Source organism: Amphiprion ocellaris, chromosome 7 (assembly GCF_022539595.1).
Source record: "Amphiprion ocellaris isolate individual 3 ecotype Okinawa chromosome 7, ASM2253959v1, whole genome shotgun sequence".
In the NCBI taxonomy this organism is placed as follows: domain Eukaryota; kingdom Metazoa; phylum Chordata; class Actinopteri; family Pomacentridae; genus Amphiprion; species Amphiprion ocellaris.
In genome coordinates this window covers 2,708,260-2,721,372 of record NC_072772.1, presented here as the reverse complement: position 1 = coordinate 2,721,372, position 13,113 = coordinate 2,708,260, and the positions used below count along the sequence as shown (strand labels likewise).

At 38.5% G+C, this 13,113-nt stretch overlaps 1 protein-coding gene across 2 annotated transcripts in view; it reads right to left on the bottom strand.

Moving 5' to 3' along the window:
* The window catches only part of LOC111565113 (CD166 antigen homolog), a 41,950-nt gene that overhangs the window by 1,636 nt on the left and 27,201 nt on the right, over positions 1-13,113 (bottom strand). The window contains exons 5-15 of one of the 2 annotated variants that reach the window (XM_023265111.3): positions 12,703-12,790; positions 12,296-12,469; positions 9,999-10,123; positions 9,720-9,852; positions 9,249-9,361; positions 9,024-9,150; positions 8,460-8,581; positions 5,197-5,329; positions 3,958-3,987; positions 3,399-3,510; positions 83-222 (exon numbers count right to left, since the gene is read on the bottom strand). In XM_023265111.3, coding sequence (XP_023120879.2) covers positions 120-222; positions 3,399-3,510; positions 3,958-3,987; positions 5,197-5,329; positions 8,460-8,581; positions 9,024-9,150; positions 9,249-9,361; positions 9,720-9,852; positions 9,999-10,123; positions 12,296-12,469; positions 12,703-12,790 — 1,260 coding nt within the window. In that variant the 3' untranslated portion in view covers positions 83-119. The remainder of the gene's footprint in view (positions 1-82; positions 223-3,398; positions 3,511-3,957; positions 3,988-5,196; positions 5,330-8,459; positions 8,582-9,023; positions 9,151-9,248; positions 9,362-9,719; positions 9,853-9,998; positions 10,124-12,295; positions 12,470-12,702; positions 12,791-13,113) is intronic. The other variant, XM_023265112.3, reaches the window with a different exon arrangement.

Genomic DNA, 13,113 nt, shown 5'->3' with positions numbered 1-13,113 from the left:
TGAAATGAACAGTGTTACTTGAAACTGTTTGACTTTGTTCATCTTCGTATCAGTACATGAAGGAAAATGTTTTGATCTCTACCTTTCACTTCCCCATTTCAAGAATGGTTGCAGTTTCTTTACACCTCAGCTTTTTGGCTGTTCTCCTCCACTTTCTCCTCCAGTTTTTTCTCTTCCTCAGAGGATCCGTTTTCCTTTTCGCCGGTCTTCCAGCTTCCCTGCCTGTTCAGATTAAAATGCTGTTACATAATGTTCTAATAATCCTTGCTTCAGTCGTTTGGTTGATTAAAAACTGTGCAGTATGATTACATGTTGAGCACTCCTGGAGAACTACATACACTCTAAACTTGCACTAAATGCAAGCTTTATATCTCCCTGTACTACAACTATGTACTTATACTAGCAAGTGATGATGAGTAAGGAGTAGATTCTCTTAAAACTCCAAACCTCAAAACCCACCTCTGGGTTTCAAAGGTGTGTTGTTTTCAAAATAAATCCCCATCACATCATTTACTAAAGCCAGAAACTGTAAAAACAGTCCCCAACTACTCACCTCTGAAGTGCCGTTCCATCAGGATGCTTTGCCAAAGCTAAATCTTCATATTTTATCAAAATTACTTTATTTCCCAAATCTCATTTCAAAAAAAAGTTATCCAATCCTTGCTGCAATTGTGAAGTTATTCATGATTCTAAGAGTCACATGAAGAAAATTCTAAACCTAACCCATATTTTTGGTATGAACTGGGCTGAACTGCAGGCAGTGTATGTACAGAGCAGAGAGGAGACAAGTATGAAAACATTAAAATAGTATAGTATATAGAGTCACCATTTTTTCCAATGTTGCTAACACCTGTGGGCACTTGGAAGAATGGTGTACATGTTGATCCCATGTTTTTCCAATTTTTGCAAAATAAATAAAAAATTTAATTAAACAATCAATTTTTCTTTTGAATAATTTATGGTGTTATCACGGCGTCACACTGCATGTAAGGCACTGTTGAGTTCTCTCTTCTTCTAGCTATGGTTGTGCTGTTTCCCTAGAGGTGCAGGACTTTTTATTGTAGTGAAAAATGATCCTACAGTGAGGAAAAATCCGACAGGAGCAAATAAACGCCCCAAAACTGCTTCGGGTTTGGAGGGTAATTTAGTAAATGCAAGAATGACTGACTAGCAAATTAAACAGACAGCTACCCCAACGCCCAAGACCAAAGCAGCCCTAAAAGGTTTACTGAAGGAGATATTTTCTTTCTATTCATTCATTTAAAAGAATAGCCAAAAAGTTAAAAAAAGAGATCAATACAAGTCACATATTTGTCAAATATGAAGCTAAAGCTAACAGCTTAGCAGTTAACTTAGCTTAGAAACAAACCTGGAGTTGCTCGTGTGGACCATAGATTAGTATAATATACAGTATATATATATATTTATACAGTATAGTGTCTGGCTCTGTCCAAAGGGAGCAAAATTTTGCCAGAAAGCGTGTCTAATGCGCAACAATTCACAAACTGCTGCCTCTGGTTTACTAAGGGTTTGTGATTTCCCATATTATTTTATCTGTAAGGCACCATGTACAATAATACACATAAATGTTACCATGTGATGCATTATACCAGAGTTAGGATCATTTTCCTCTGCAGTCCCATGGCTGGTAACAAGGTGAAGTGCAGCCTCTGGTTTTACAGGGTTCCTGATCATTTCTTGGCTGTGAGCAGTGACTTCATGGAGTTTTACCATCAACATGTATCTGTACACCAAGACTTCACGTGCAACTATAACTTGTGGATCTCTCACTAGCAAGTTGTTTCTTTGTTTGTCAGCAACGACAACAATAAGGACATTTTCCCCCAAATGTCAAACTATTCCATAAATTTGAAGTGAATATTATAAATATGCATCATAAGTAGATTATTAGCTACAGCTGCATTTATTACCTTAACTTGTCGCTTCATATGAAAATGTAGTTTTTAGTTAATTGCTTTGGTTTTATTGTGCTCATATGGTCCATACTTCATAATCGTACACAAAGTTGTGTTTAATCAAATTAGCATAAATTTACACAGAGAAAACGTGGTGCCAGGTGGTGTTATTCCAGAACAGGAGTGCTGGTCTCTGGGCAAATTGAAGCAAACATTGTCTGCTGTGTACTCAGTGCGGACTTGAAGGGGACTTGGCAGTGACTATGTATACACAGAGAGTAATGCAAAGCTATGTATCTGTTTATTTCACAAACATATCCGTATCTGGATTCATAAAATAAGTGATGGAGTTTAGATCAGAGGATAAAGTATACATCACATTTCAAGGGAGGAACTGTCTTTTTTTCTGTAGTCTGCTTAATTGCTTTTTGCTGCCTTAATACTGCAAATACATACAAATACACATTTTAAATAGGGCTGTAGAGAATCTAAATAAAAGCTGTGCGGCTGTTAACGGAGAGTGGAAATAGGACAGAAGGTTTAACAAGTCAAAACTACCATATTGCATGACTTTTAACACACTGACTCCAAGCAGTTTCTGTGTGCTTTTTGGTCACTGGGGGCTCATTTTTCACTACAATATAAATCCTGCACCTCTATGGAAACAGTACAACTGTGGCCAGAACTGAGCAGAACTAAAAATTTGTTCTGTGCATAAATCATAAACCACAGAAAAATATAGCTGAATTTCTTTGATTAGCTATCTCTACAAAAAAAATGAAATTAACATAAACAACATTTATGCAAAACATGGCACCAATACTGGGGAAAATGGTGTCTCTACATACTATAGATATTTTATTTACTATTACTAGCCTGTAAACAAAATGTGCAGTTCAGCTGAAAAGTCCTTGAATTTTTGTCCTGTGACTGTTGGTCACAGTTGAGACAGCTATGACTTAATAAGAACAAGCTGGGCAGAGACGCACAGCATGTTTTGGTTTTTACCCAAATGGAAGTGGACATTTTTTTTGACAAAAATGTAAACAAAACAATGAAATAGTGTAATTTTGTTTAAAAATCACAATTTTAAGCTTAGATTTAGTTAGGTTTCCCAATAGAACAGCATGCAACAGATGACTAGTTCGAGCACTGTTGGGTAGATGAAAATCCAGTAATATTTTGTGTTTTTACAGTTTGTAGCTCTAATAAATTGTACAATTTTGGCATTTTTGATATTTTACAGTCTACATGCCTTTCAAACTGGTCTGGTGATTTAAAAGTTAAAAATGGGCATAATGTATGAAATGAAAGCAGTCATAGATGGATGTGAAGTTGGTCTGTGTGAGAAAATCACTGACATAAAATGGCAATATGATCTCAAAAGGTTACTGGCAAAAGTGAATTTATGATGAATTTTATGAGGATGAGGAGCATTGTTATATGACAGTATGTGCAGAAATATTCAGAATGACTCCTTACTTTGACTTCTTCATGTAAACCCAGTAGGCCAGACCTATAACCAAAGTGGCGATGAGGAGCCCGACTACAACTCCAACCACCAACTTGGTTTGGTCACTGTCATCCAATTGATCTGCAAAAAATATTAAACAGAAATATCAGAAACCTGAGACAAACATTTCTGAGATAAACTCCAGCTTAAATGCATGGAAAGAAGGCATTAAAAAAAAGCAATCACATGCTTGTAAAAGCATTAATGAATGGACACATCCGCACTGTACATGATTAAATGCCAATGACAGATAATCGCCACTTAAATTTCATCAGCCAATGAGATTATGAGCAATGTTGACATCTTGTCAGGATGCTGGCAGCTCCATTCCTCTCACTCCTTCATAGCTGCATCGTATTTCAAGAAATACTCTGTTTAAACACTGACTTTCCAGCTGTACAGTCCAAAAGCGTTGTAACAGGTAAATATTTCAGACGTCTTTCTAGCGAGGAACATTTGATTGCCTTGAAGCTTTTACTCAGCCCCCTCCCACCGTTTCTTACAAGCAAGAAGACCACTACAACTTACCTTGTTTATCCATTCTCACCTCCCCATTTACTGAAATCAGATATAAAATAAAATTAAAGTCCAACCAAAAAGTCCAAAATAAAAAAGACTACTTTGCTACTTCTACTCTACATGTGCATGCAAGTAGTTCAAAGATGGAACAGATTAAATCCAGCATCCCAACATATAAACACAGAGCGAGAAGGAGGGGAAAGAGGTGTGAAAATGCTTGTCCCAAACTCACAGGAATGAGTAAGCAGGAGAGCGCAAAGGAATGATAAAAGCACTTGTAGACAACAGCATGGACAAAGTGCTAATCGCATGCATCAGTTACAGTTTGACAGCTACGGTATCACCAGCATAGTAGAACAATAACCTCTAAATACCTTGAAAAGAGCTTTAGCGGCTATATTATAGTTTTATCCTTTATGACTGTTGCTTTAAAGTAAGATAAATATGCTAAATAAATCAAAAGGGTCTTTCCAATTCACTTCACCAAATTTTAAATAAAGTTCACACCCGACCATCTCATATATGTCTGATTTTTTAAGTAAAATGTGTAAAAATGTTGGTCACTGCTCAGTGATTGTACTAATATTGGCCATTCAAAAAAATTCAATCATTTTTTCCTCGAAAAGATTTCTTTCACTGGCATTACACTCAGCATTTTAAAGCTCCTGTTGGTGCCAATCACAAAGAGAAAAAAAATCTGGTTCTTAGTGTGGAAAAATAAAGGCTTTATAGTTGGTAGACAGAAACATAGGAATTTTTTGACCAAATTTACACCATCATATAGTTAGTTTGTATCATTCTATCATATGTATATATATCAATGAGCCTGCAATGTTTCAGGACTCTAGCTGCATTATTTCTCAAGTTATGGCCCTTCAAACATTCATCCGCAGATTGATGCATTTAACTTAAAAACTACTGGTACCATTGTCCCCAGGTTTTACACAAGGTTAACTAAATCAATATTCACCACTTAAATAAGAAAGCAGTCAATCTGAAGATGGTCAGGCATGGGGCCTTTGGTGAACTGAGTTGGAATGACCCAAAAGAATTGATAGGTTGTAAAGGGATTAACCCTAACCCTAAAAAAAAAAATCCTAAATTCAATGGCTCTTTCTGCGAAATTACCATTGAAGCATCTAAAAATTATGTTAAGTAAACATGCAGACAGAAAGAGTGAGTAATCAGAGTAAGAAAAATTATGAAGTAGAGACAGCGAAGACGACTTTACTGTCACTTTGTACTTACAAGATGACACATTTATGGCTCTGGTATCAATGCCAAACTCATTGGACACTGTACAAGAGACGGTTAGATTTGCGGAGGGCACGACCTTGATCTTGTGTGTGATTTTTCCATTGATGAAGGGACTCTCATCAAGCTGAACGATAAGGGGAGTAAAATAAAAAAACAAGTGTTAGTGTTGACACGTCAGAAAGGCTGATTTTAGGAGGGTCTATTCGCACCACTAGGGGGCGATGTTGGACTGATGAGTGACTCAGCCTTTTCCATGACAAAGAAACAGCATGTGTGCCTCTGGGATGTAGACTCCTGAGTCTCAGAGGAAAACCCCAGACACAAAGACAAACTGCCAACACCCTTTTTGCATCCTCTACATATACAAGAGGATGTGGCAATTTTGTAAATACCCATTACCGAGCCTGTATTCAAGCCTGACATTATTCTACTAGTGAATAGGGCTAAAAAAATGGGATATAAGAGGAGGAGGGAAAAAAATATGTTGGATTTGTAGAAATGTGTGTTATCTCCGCAACACATTGTTCTTGAGTGAAAGAGTTGTGCGCACCTTTGGAATTGATTAATTAAGACACACAGGTTGAGGTTTTAAGGTGATTCTTGTGGTTTAAAACTGACTGAAAGGACTATCCTGCACCCACCCCCGGGTTCACATGTGAGTCACACACTGCTTCACTGGGTGGCTCTTGCTATCAGTGTGCACACAGGTACAGCAGCGAAACAAAAGGTGGGGGAAAAAAAGAGAAAAAAGTTCCATTTAGAGAAAACAGACAATTTTTGTCTTCATGACAGTATGGCAGAAAATACTGTGTTTGAGCCTCAGAGAAAATGAAGAAATTTACTGTTTCGAAACACTGAGCAGCACAACCGCCTGGAAATGGTCGGACTAGATAAGTTCAAAAAAGTGACAGGCAGAGGGGGGCTACTAACAGCGTGCACGTGACAGGGAGTTACTTTGCGGTACAAAAAGCAAAGCAGAGACTGTCTCAGGACTAAGACTGCCTCCGTTTAATCCCACCTTCACATCTACTGCTGATGTTATTCATGGGTTTGTTGCGGGGAAAACAACGCCATCACGTTTTAACAGCCATGCGAGCCCAGCAGTGGTTCATCTCAAAAATAATCACAAACTACATACTGGTTGGGGCTCTAAATGAAGTCAGAATTGGTTTTCCTTTCAACTGCTGAAAGCCATCTGCAATACAAACTGGCCATTTTGTGGACAACATGTAGATGCTGGGATCCATAGATGTCACTGCCGTTATTACCGGAGGTCAAACTTGTTGTCATCTTGCATACGAACAGTATTACGAGAATGCATCACTATGACAACCAGCATTGATTTCACCAACGAGAGAATAAAGGTTGGGAAACAAGACACTCATAGCGTTCTTAATGGTAACTTGAAAACTTATTTTTGGTCGCAAGTGCGTCTCAAGATGATAATGAGGACGACCTCATGAATAAATGGGATGTAGGGGTGACTTGTTAAAGCTGATGCACATCTTGCCTTTTTAATAAACTGTTACTTCACCAGTGTGGGAAAACACGCAAGTTAACAAGCACATGAGGGAAACTCTTCCTCCATCATCCGCCACTGAGAGATCGGCTTGTCATTACTTGATGGGTTGCAGCTGTCCGCCATGACAATGATGATAAATTCTGTTGTTCACTCGCTGAAATTAAACACGAGGTTGAGCAGTTCCACACGCTGGCACATTTCACAGGTTTTCACAGTGGCTTATTAAAGCAAAGGGCAGACATCAACAACAGCACAGCCTTTTAAGGCAGCACTGACATTGTTTACCATTGTTGCAGAAAAGATACACATCATGGCTGTAAAATTATAATTGCTGAGGTGATTACATCAAGTGGTGTTTATGTTCACACAATAGCTCTTTTCATGCATTTACATTTATGAACTACACGTCTATATAGTTGATTTATTGTTTGCTGGATTCAAACCGCCTCTTACACAGAAGAGATCAACAGGTGATGAAGCAACAATGAATTCAGCTTCATTTTCTGGTAAATTGCTCAAATTGACTTTGAGTTTTTCATTAACTCGCTGAACCTCGTGTAGCAAAACCATGGCAAGAAGCAGAGAAAGCTCACATTGTCCTCTGTGCAGAAAGACACAGTTAAAATGCCTTAGATCATAAAAAAGGGTAAGCTAAAGTGGAATTTCTTAGATTTTTTAAAATTTGGAAAAACTTGAAAAAGGTGGAATCAATATGCACAACTATTTGACTCTATAAACTATTGATATTTCTTTACAAATTACATTTTTTATTTGTTTCCATACTTGTCTCCAATCTAATCTGTGTAACACTGCCTGCAGTTCAGGCAAGCGCAGCTTAAAAGCTTCTGATTTTTTTGTCACATGACAGAGCGAACATACGTACCCAGAGAAGAGAGAAAATGGTTAGTTTCAACCAGAAACAACCCTGTAATTGCAATTTCATATGCCTACACTATATTTGTTTTACACGCTCACTGTAAAAAATGAATAAATAAGGACACCATGTGCAATTTCACATAAAATTTTCTGTAAACATTTATATTTCTTCGCTAAGGAGAAAGTGACTATATCTTATTTCTTTGTACTTGTTTTTTTCCATCTGCTGCTGTGACATGGAAAATTTCCCCACTGTCCATCTATCTATCCATCTATCCATGAACAAACTTAAGTCTCAACTACCTGCCAAAAATAAATCTACTTTGAGAAGCAGCTAATATATTAACATTTTACATCCAGCATCACAACAGAATGTGTTGGTAATTGCATGTATCTATTAAGAAAGTGCCCTTAACTGCACTGGAAATCCGACTAAATCTTGTGAAATCTCGAAGATGTGTTATATCCTCAACCATAAAGACAGATTTGTGACTGTAAATTACTCACAACAACTTTCTATCTACAAAAAAATTGTTGTCTTGCTTGTTATGATGCGACAATAAGCTGAATAATACATATACTAATTATACATTTACAATTACGGTCCAAGTGTAGTGTATATGCTGCTATTAATAAAGCATGTTTGCTTCTAAGCCTGGCAGAATGAGAGGACATTTTTGTGTGTCTGTGCTGGCACAGATGGAAGAAAAATTAAATCTTTAATCAGGATGAATAAATGTATGTGCAGTTATAGAAAATTGATGAATATGACTTTCAGAAAGGGTAACAATTATATGTGAAGGAATCTCATGTGATCCTGATGAAGGCTGAGCGTTAAGCATGTGAACGTGCATACCAAGGTGCCGTTGATGCTCCAGGAAACAGCCGGCTTCGGGGACCCTTCAGCCTCGCAAATTAGGACTTTATGTTGGGCGTCTTCACTGAGCTGCTTGGAAAGCTGCTTGATAACCGGAGCACCTGAAGCAGGACGTACAGTAAATCTTCAGAGGCGTCCGAATTATGCCACTCTGTGTGTTAAATATGAAGCCACAGCCAGCAGCTAAAACTTGGATACAAGGGGAAACGGAGCCTGGCTCAGTTTGAAGGGGAAAAAAACCCTAGCAGCACCTCCAAAGCTCCCCAATTAACAGACTATGTCATGTATGTTTAATCTATAGAGCAAATGAAGCGTAAAAACAAGTCGTGGCTGTGAATAACTATCAGGAGTCTCTTTTGATTTCAACCGCCGGTTAAAACCACAACAGGTTGTTTTTTTACGCTTTGATTTATTGCATGAATTAAACAAACACAATATAATTAATAATTTGTGAACTTTACAGGTAGGTTTCAAACTTTTGCTTTTCATTTTTGGCTCTTAATCTCCGTCTTCTCTCAACTTTAGTTAAGTTTATACTCTCACCTTCCACAATCAGGTCAAAAGAAGCTTTTCGGCTGAGGAGCCCCATCGTCACCTCGCACTCGTAGCTACCGGAGTCCGAGTAAGTGAGCGCAGCAAACTCCGGCTCCTTGTCCAGCATAATGTTATCCTAAATTAAATGGAGGAGAATATCACTGCTGTCAATAACAGGCACAAACTTTTACTTGGCAATTTGAGCTTTGTTGTGTAACAGATTGCCTTTTCTACCTTTGTCCAGAAGACCTTTGATTCTCCGGAAGAATCAATCTTGAGAGTTAGATCCAGGGCCTCGCCAACATGCTCAACGATGTTCCCAGAGGGGCTTAAATTGATGTCTAGGTCTAAAAAGAGAAGAGGAAGGCGAGAAGATGGTTCAGAGGCCTGATAAGGGTCGAAACATTTCTGTTGTTAACCATACAGCCCTGCACTTGGCTCACAGCCCTGCAGATGCAGCTTATTAGACGCAGTGCAGTTGACACAACACTTTTCCTCCACAAATCACAAGAAGGCAGTCTGGCAAAAGGCAGATATTGGGACTTTTCTTATTATTAACAAACACTTTTCGCTCTCATTGTAACAAATAGAATTGCTAGCACATAAGAGAACTTCTATCTGCAATGATGCAGGCAAAATTGCATGCATTGCAATGAATTTTTGAATTGTTATTTTTTCAAGAAAAGCAATTTTGCTTTTTCTTACAGTTGACTGTTATGTCCTTGGAGGCTTCCATTGAGGGATCGTCAATTAAAGAGCATTTGTATTCACCGCTGGTTTCACGAGACACATTTCTGATGGTGTAGGTGTTTGAGTCTTCCACTTTCACCATTTCTCCCTTCAAAGACATAAAATCAACAAAAATGTCAGGTAAGTTCATTCATGATGCTTCGCCGAAGAGAAAAAAAACACCTGAATTAAATAGTTTTCTAAGCTCTCATAATAACCATGAAAGAAAGGAATTTTAGTGATATTTAGGAGCACCTGAAGGTGAAAGTTAAAGTTGGTGGGAGCTGGATTTCCATCTGCAACACACTTCAGAGTCACGTTGTCTCCTTCTTCAAGAGGGTCCTGAGCAATGACCTGAAGGACAATGTTCTCTGTGGAGTCTGGGCAGAAAAATATTAGACAGAAAGTCAGAGAGGTGCCATATGCGAGGGTGGAGGGCGTAACAAGTGGAGCGTGTTTCCCCCACTGGCCGACTGCAGAGTGACGCCACAGAAATCTCTAACTTTGCGCCTCAGTGTTGGTTACGACCAAGTTCAAAATGACGCTGAGAAGATGGCTGAATTGCAGTCATAATCTGAGGCACTCGACCAAACGATCCTTTCAAAATGCAATGTTTCTGCTCGATCTGAGGCAAGCTCTTTCAAGAATTTCTTGTAAGAAAGTGTTCCAACTCCAATAAGTTCTACTTTCAGCCACATTGAGCAGGTAACTTCAATATTTAATGCTGCATTCGGGATAAACCTCACTGCAGCGGTACAGAATCCAACCTGTATTTTTTAACTTTATCCATCAAAAGGTGTCATTAATGTTGTCTGTCTTGGCTGGAAGCGAAAGAATTACAGAAAAAAAAAGCGTTGATGCAGCCTCAAAAAGAAAAAAAGGGCAGACAGCTGTCTGTCTCGACTGGCTGAAGCTGCAAAGAGTGTTTTTTGGTCTTCTTATGGGTCAGGAGCTGCTGCTGTGTTATGTGATGTGAAAAAGCTCGCCTTCAATTAAACAGTCAGACCAGCGTTCCCTTCACTGTGTTTTTAAATTCCTATCCTGTCATATTAAATGAGATTTGGCAGCTGTTTACTCACCAGAAATATAATAAAATCAGCAGAAACATAACAATGTTAATAAAGCTAATAAAACTAAAGCTTAGAAATGAAAACAGCATCACAGTTTCTGTGTCGATACTCTTTTTTTAAATGAGAAAAAGCAGCTTGTCATGCGCTTGGGTGAAAAAGCACAGACATCAATAAGAAGAATCTTAAACAGATCTAGCTGGTATTAAACAGTGTGACCACAGTGTCTTTCAGAGTGTTAAAAAAAAAAAGCCCTGCTGCAAAGTGCTTTTATAACTTTTCATATTTTCAACAAATTGCACAAATTCAGACAATATGTGCTTCCTTGAAAGCTGCATAAATATCTATTTTCCCTTTGTTTGAGGGCAGAACTCATCAAAAGTGTCTAGTCTCCACTGGAATTTGGATCCTCTGCAAAAGAGAAAGTTGTGATAGTCAAGAGGTACATGAGCCAAAAGAGAAAAAGCATATACTGAAAGATATAGTTGAACATTTTGTAAAGCCTCTCATATGTGTAGGAAGTTACAGGCAGCAGCCAGTAGCTTGGTTTAGCAGAAAGAGTGGAAGCAGGTGTAATGAGGGTAACAAATCTACCTACGAGCACCTCTAAAGCTCAGTCATTTTTAAAAATTTGTACAAAGCATATGAAACAAGGCAGTTTTTAAAAGAGGGCTTGATTTACGGTTTCCACCTGTTTGCAGTCTTTAAGGCTCCCATCTGCTGGTTGCAGATGTTGCATTTAGCACACAAGAGTGAGAGTTGTTTCAATCTTAAACTCTCAGCAAGAAAAACACACATTTCAATCTTTTATGAAACTGCTTTGGGGAGATTTGGAAAATGCTTGGACCCAATAAACTGTATAAAAGAGACGGATGTAGTGATTATGATGTCACTCATCGGTTTGTGGACTATTGTTATGGCCGTGCCCTTAAACATACCCTAATTTATTATACATTTTCCTTGAAATGGGACCATAATTTAAAAAATAAACACCATGCTGCATTAAAAAAGTCTTAAAACTAGCAATTGAGAACCATAAACTTCTTTGGAAAATGTTTTAAAAATTAGCAGATCCAGTGAGAAGTCAGATCATTTTCTCATAGATATTCCATCCAATCTGTTTTGTTTTTGCAACCTGAGGAGTTGCCCCCTGCTGGCTGTTCAGGCCTGAGGGCTACATCCATCTTTTATATACAGTCAATCCTGGATCCTCAGCTGGATCCTAATCTATAACAAAAACCAACCATCTGCTCCTCAGCACATGGCCTAACTTCACATTGAATATCATCAAAGGGTATGAGGTGGGTTTTTTTTGTAAGATACCGTGCTAACTAGTAAAAAAAAAAAAAAAAACATTCAACTGGGGCTAAAAAATAACTTTTTCATAAGGGCAAGTTAAGCCAGCGTATTAACTTTTTATAGTTTTTGATGAGTAGCCTACTCGTACAACAGCTCATCTAGAAACAGAAGAAAAGCGTGACTCACAAGTGACAGTTAAGGTCACCGGAGAGGACACGAGCTCTGAGCCCACGGTGGGCTGAGTGCTGCAGGTGAACTGTGCATCTGTGTCTTCTTTCTTGGCAGAATACTCCAGTGTGGAGGCCGTGGTTGAGAGGCCGGTAACAGGGTCGAGCAGCACCGAGGTTCGAATAGAAATCCCTGGACATAAAACAAACAAACATTCTGTGAGAAGTCGGACAAGGAAAAAGCTGTGTAATGACCAAAGCAGTGCACACATACCGCCTGGTGAGTGTAGCACAATTGATCACAGCAGAATAATTTATAGCAGCTGTCACAGTGAGACAGAAAACAAACATCTGTGTATGTAATATTTACAAATGTCATGTTATGTTAGACTTTAAAAGACGTGCAACAGGATGAGGGACGCGCACCTTCGCCATCGGCCACCAGAGGTTTATTGTTCTTCAGCCATGTGATGTTTGCAGCTGGGCTGGCATCTTTTGCGACACATGTTCCGAGCTGTGGAATAAATAAAATAAAAACTTGAGAAACATAGAAAAGAAAACCAGCATCCAAAGACAAAATATTGAGAGAGAAATAAAATCAGCCTTTAGTCGGTCTTTTAAATGACCAAACACATGAGCGAATTAGCATTTTCAGCTCCTCTCCATCATTTGAGGGCTTAAGAGTTTTCTACGCAGCAGACCATGAAATGCCCAAAGCATTTCTAAAGCCCCTCAGACCCTTTGGGTATTTTAATTGCAGTGGGTGGGGGGGATTTCTTCTCTTTACTAATTCATGAGTATCACTTCAAAGAACTCATTACTGTAGTAACATGCATG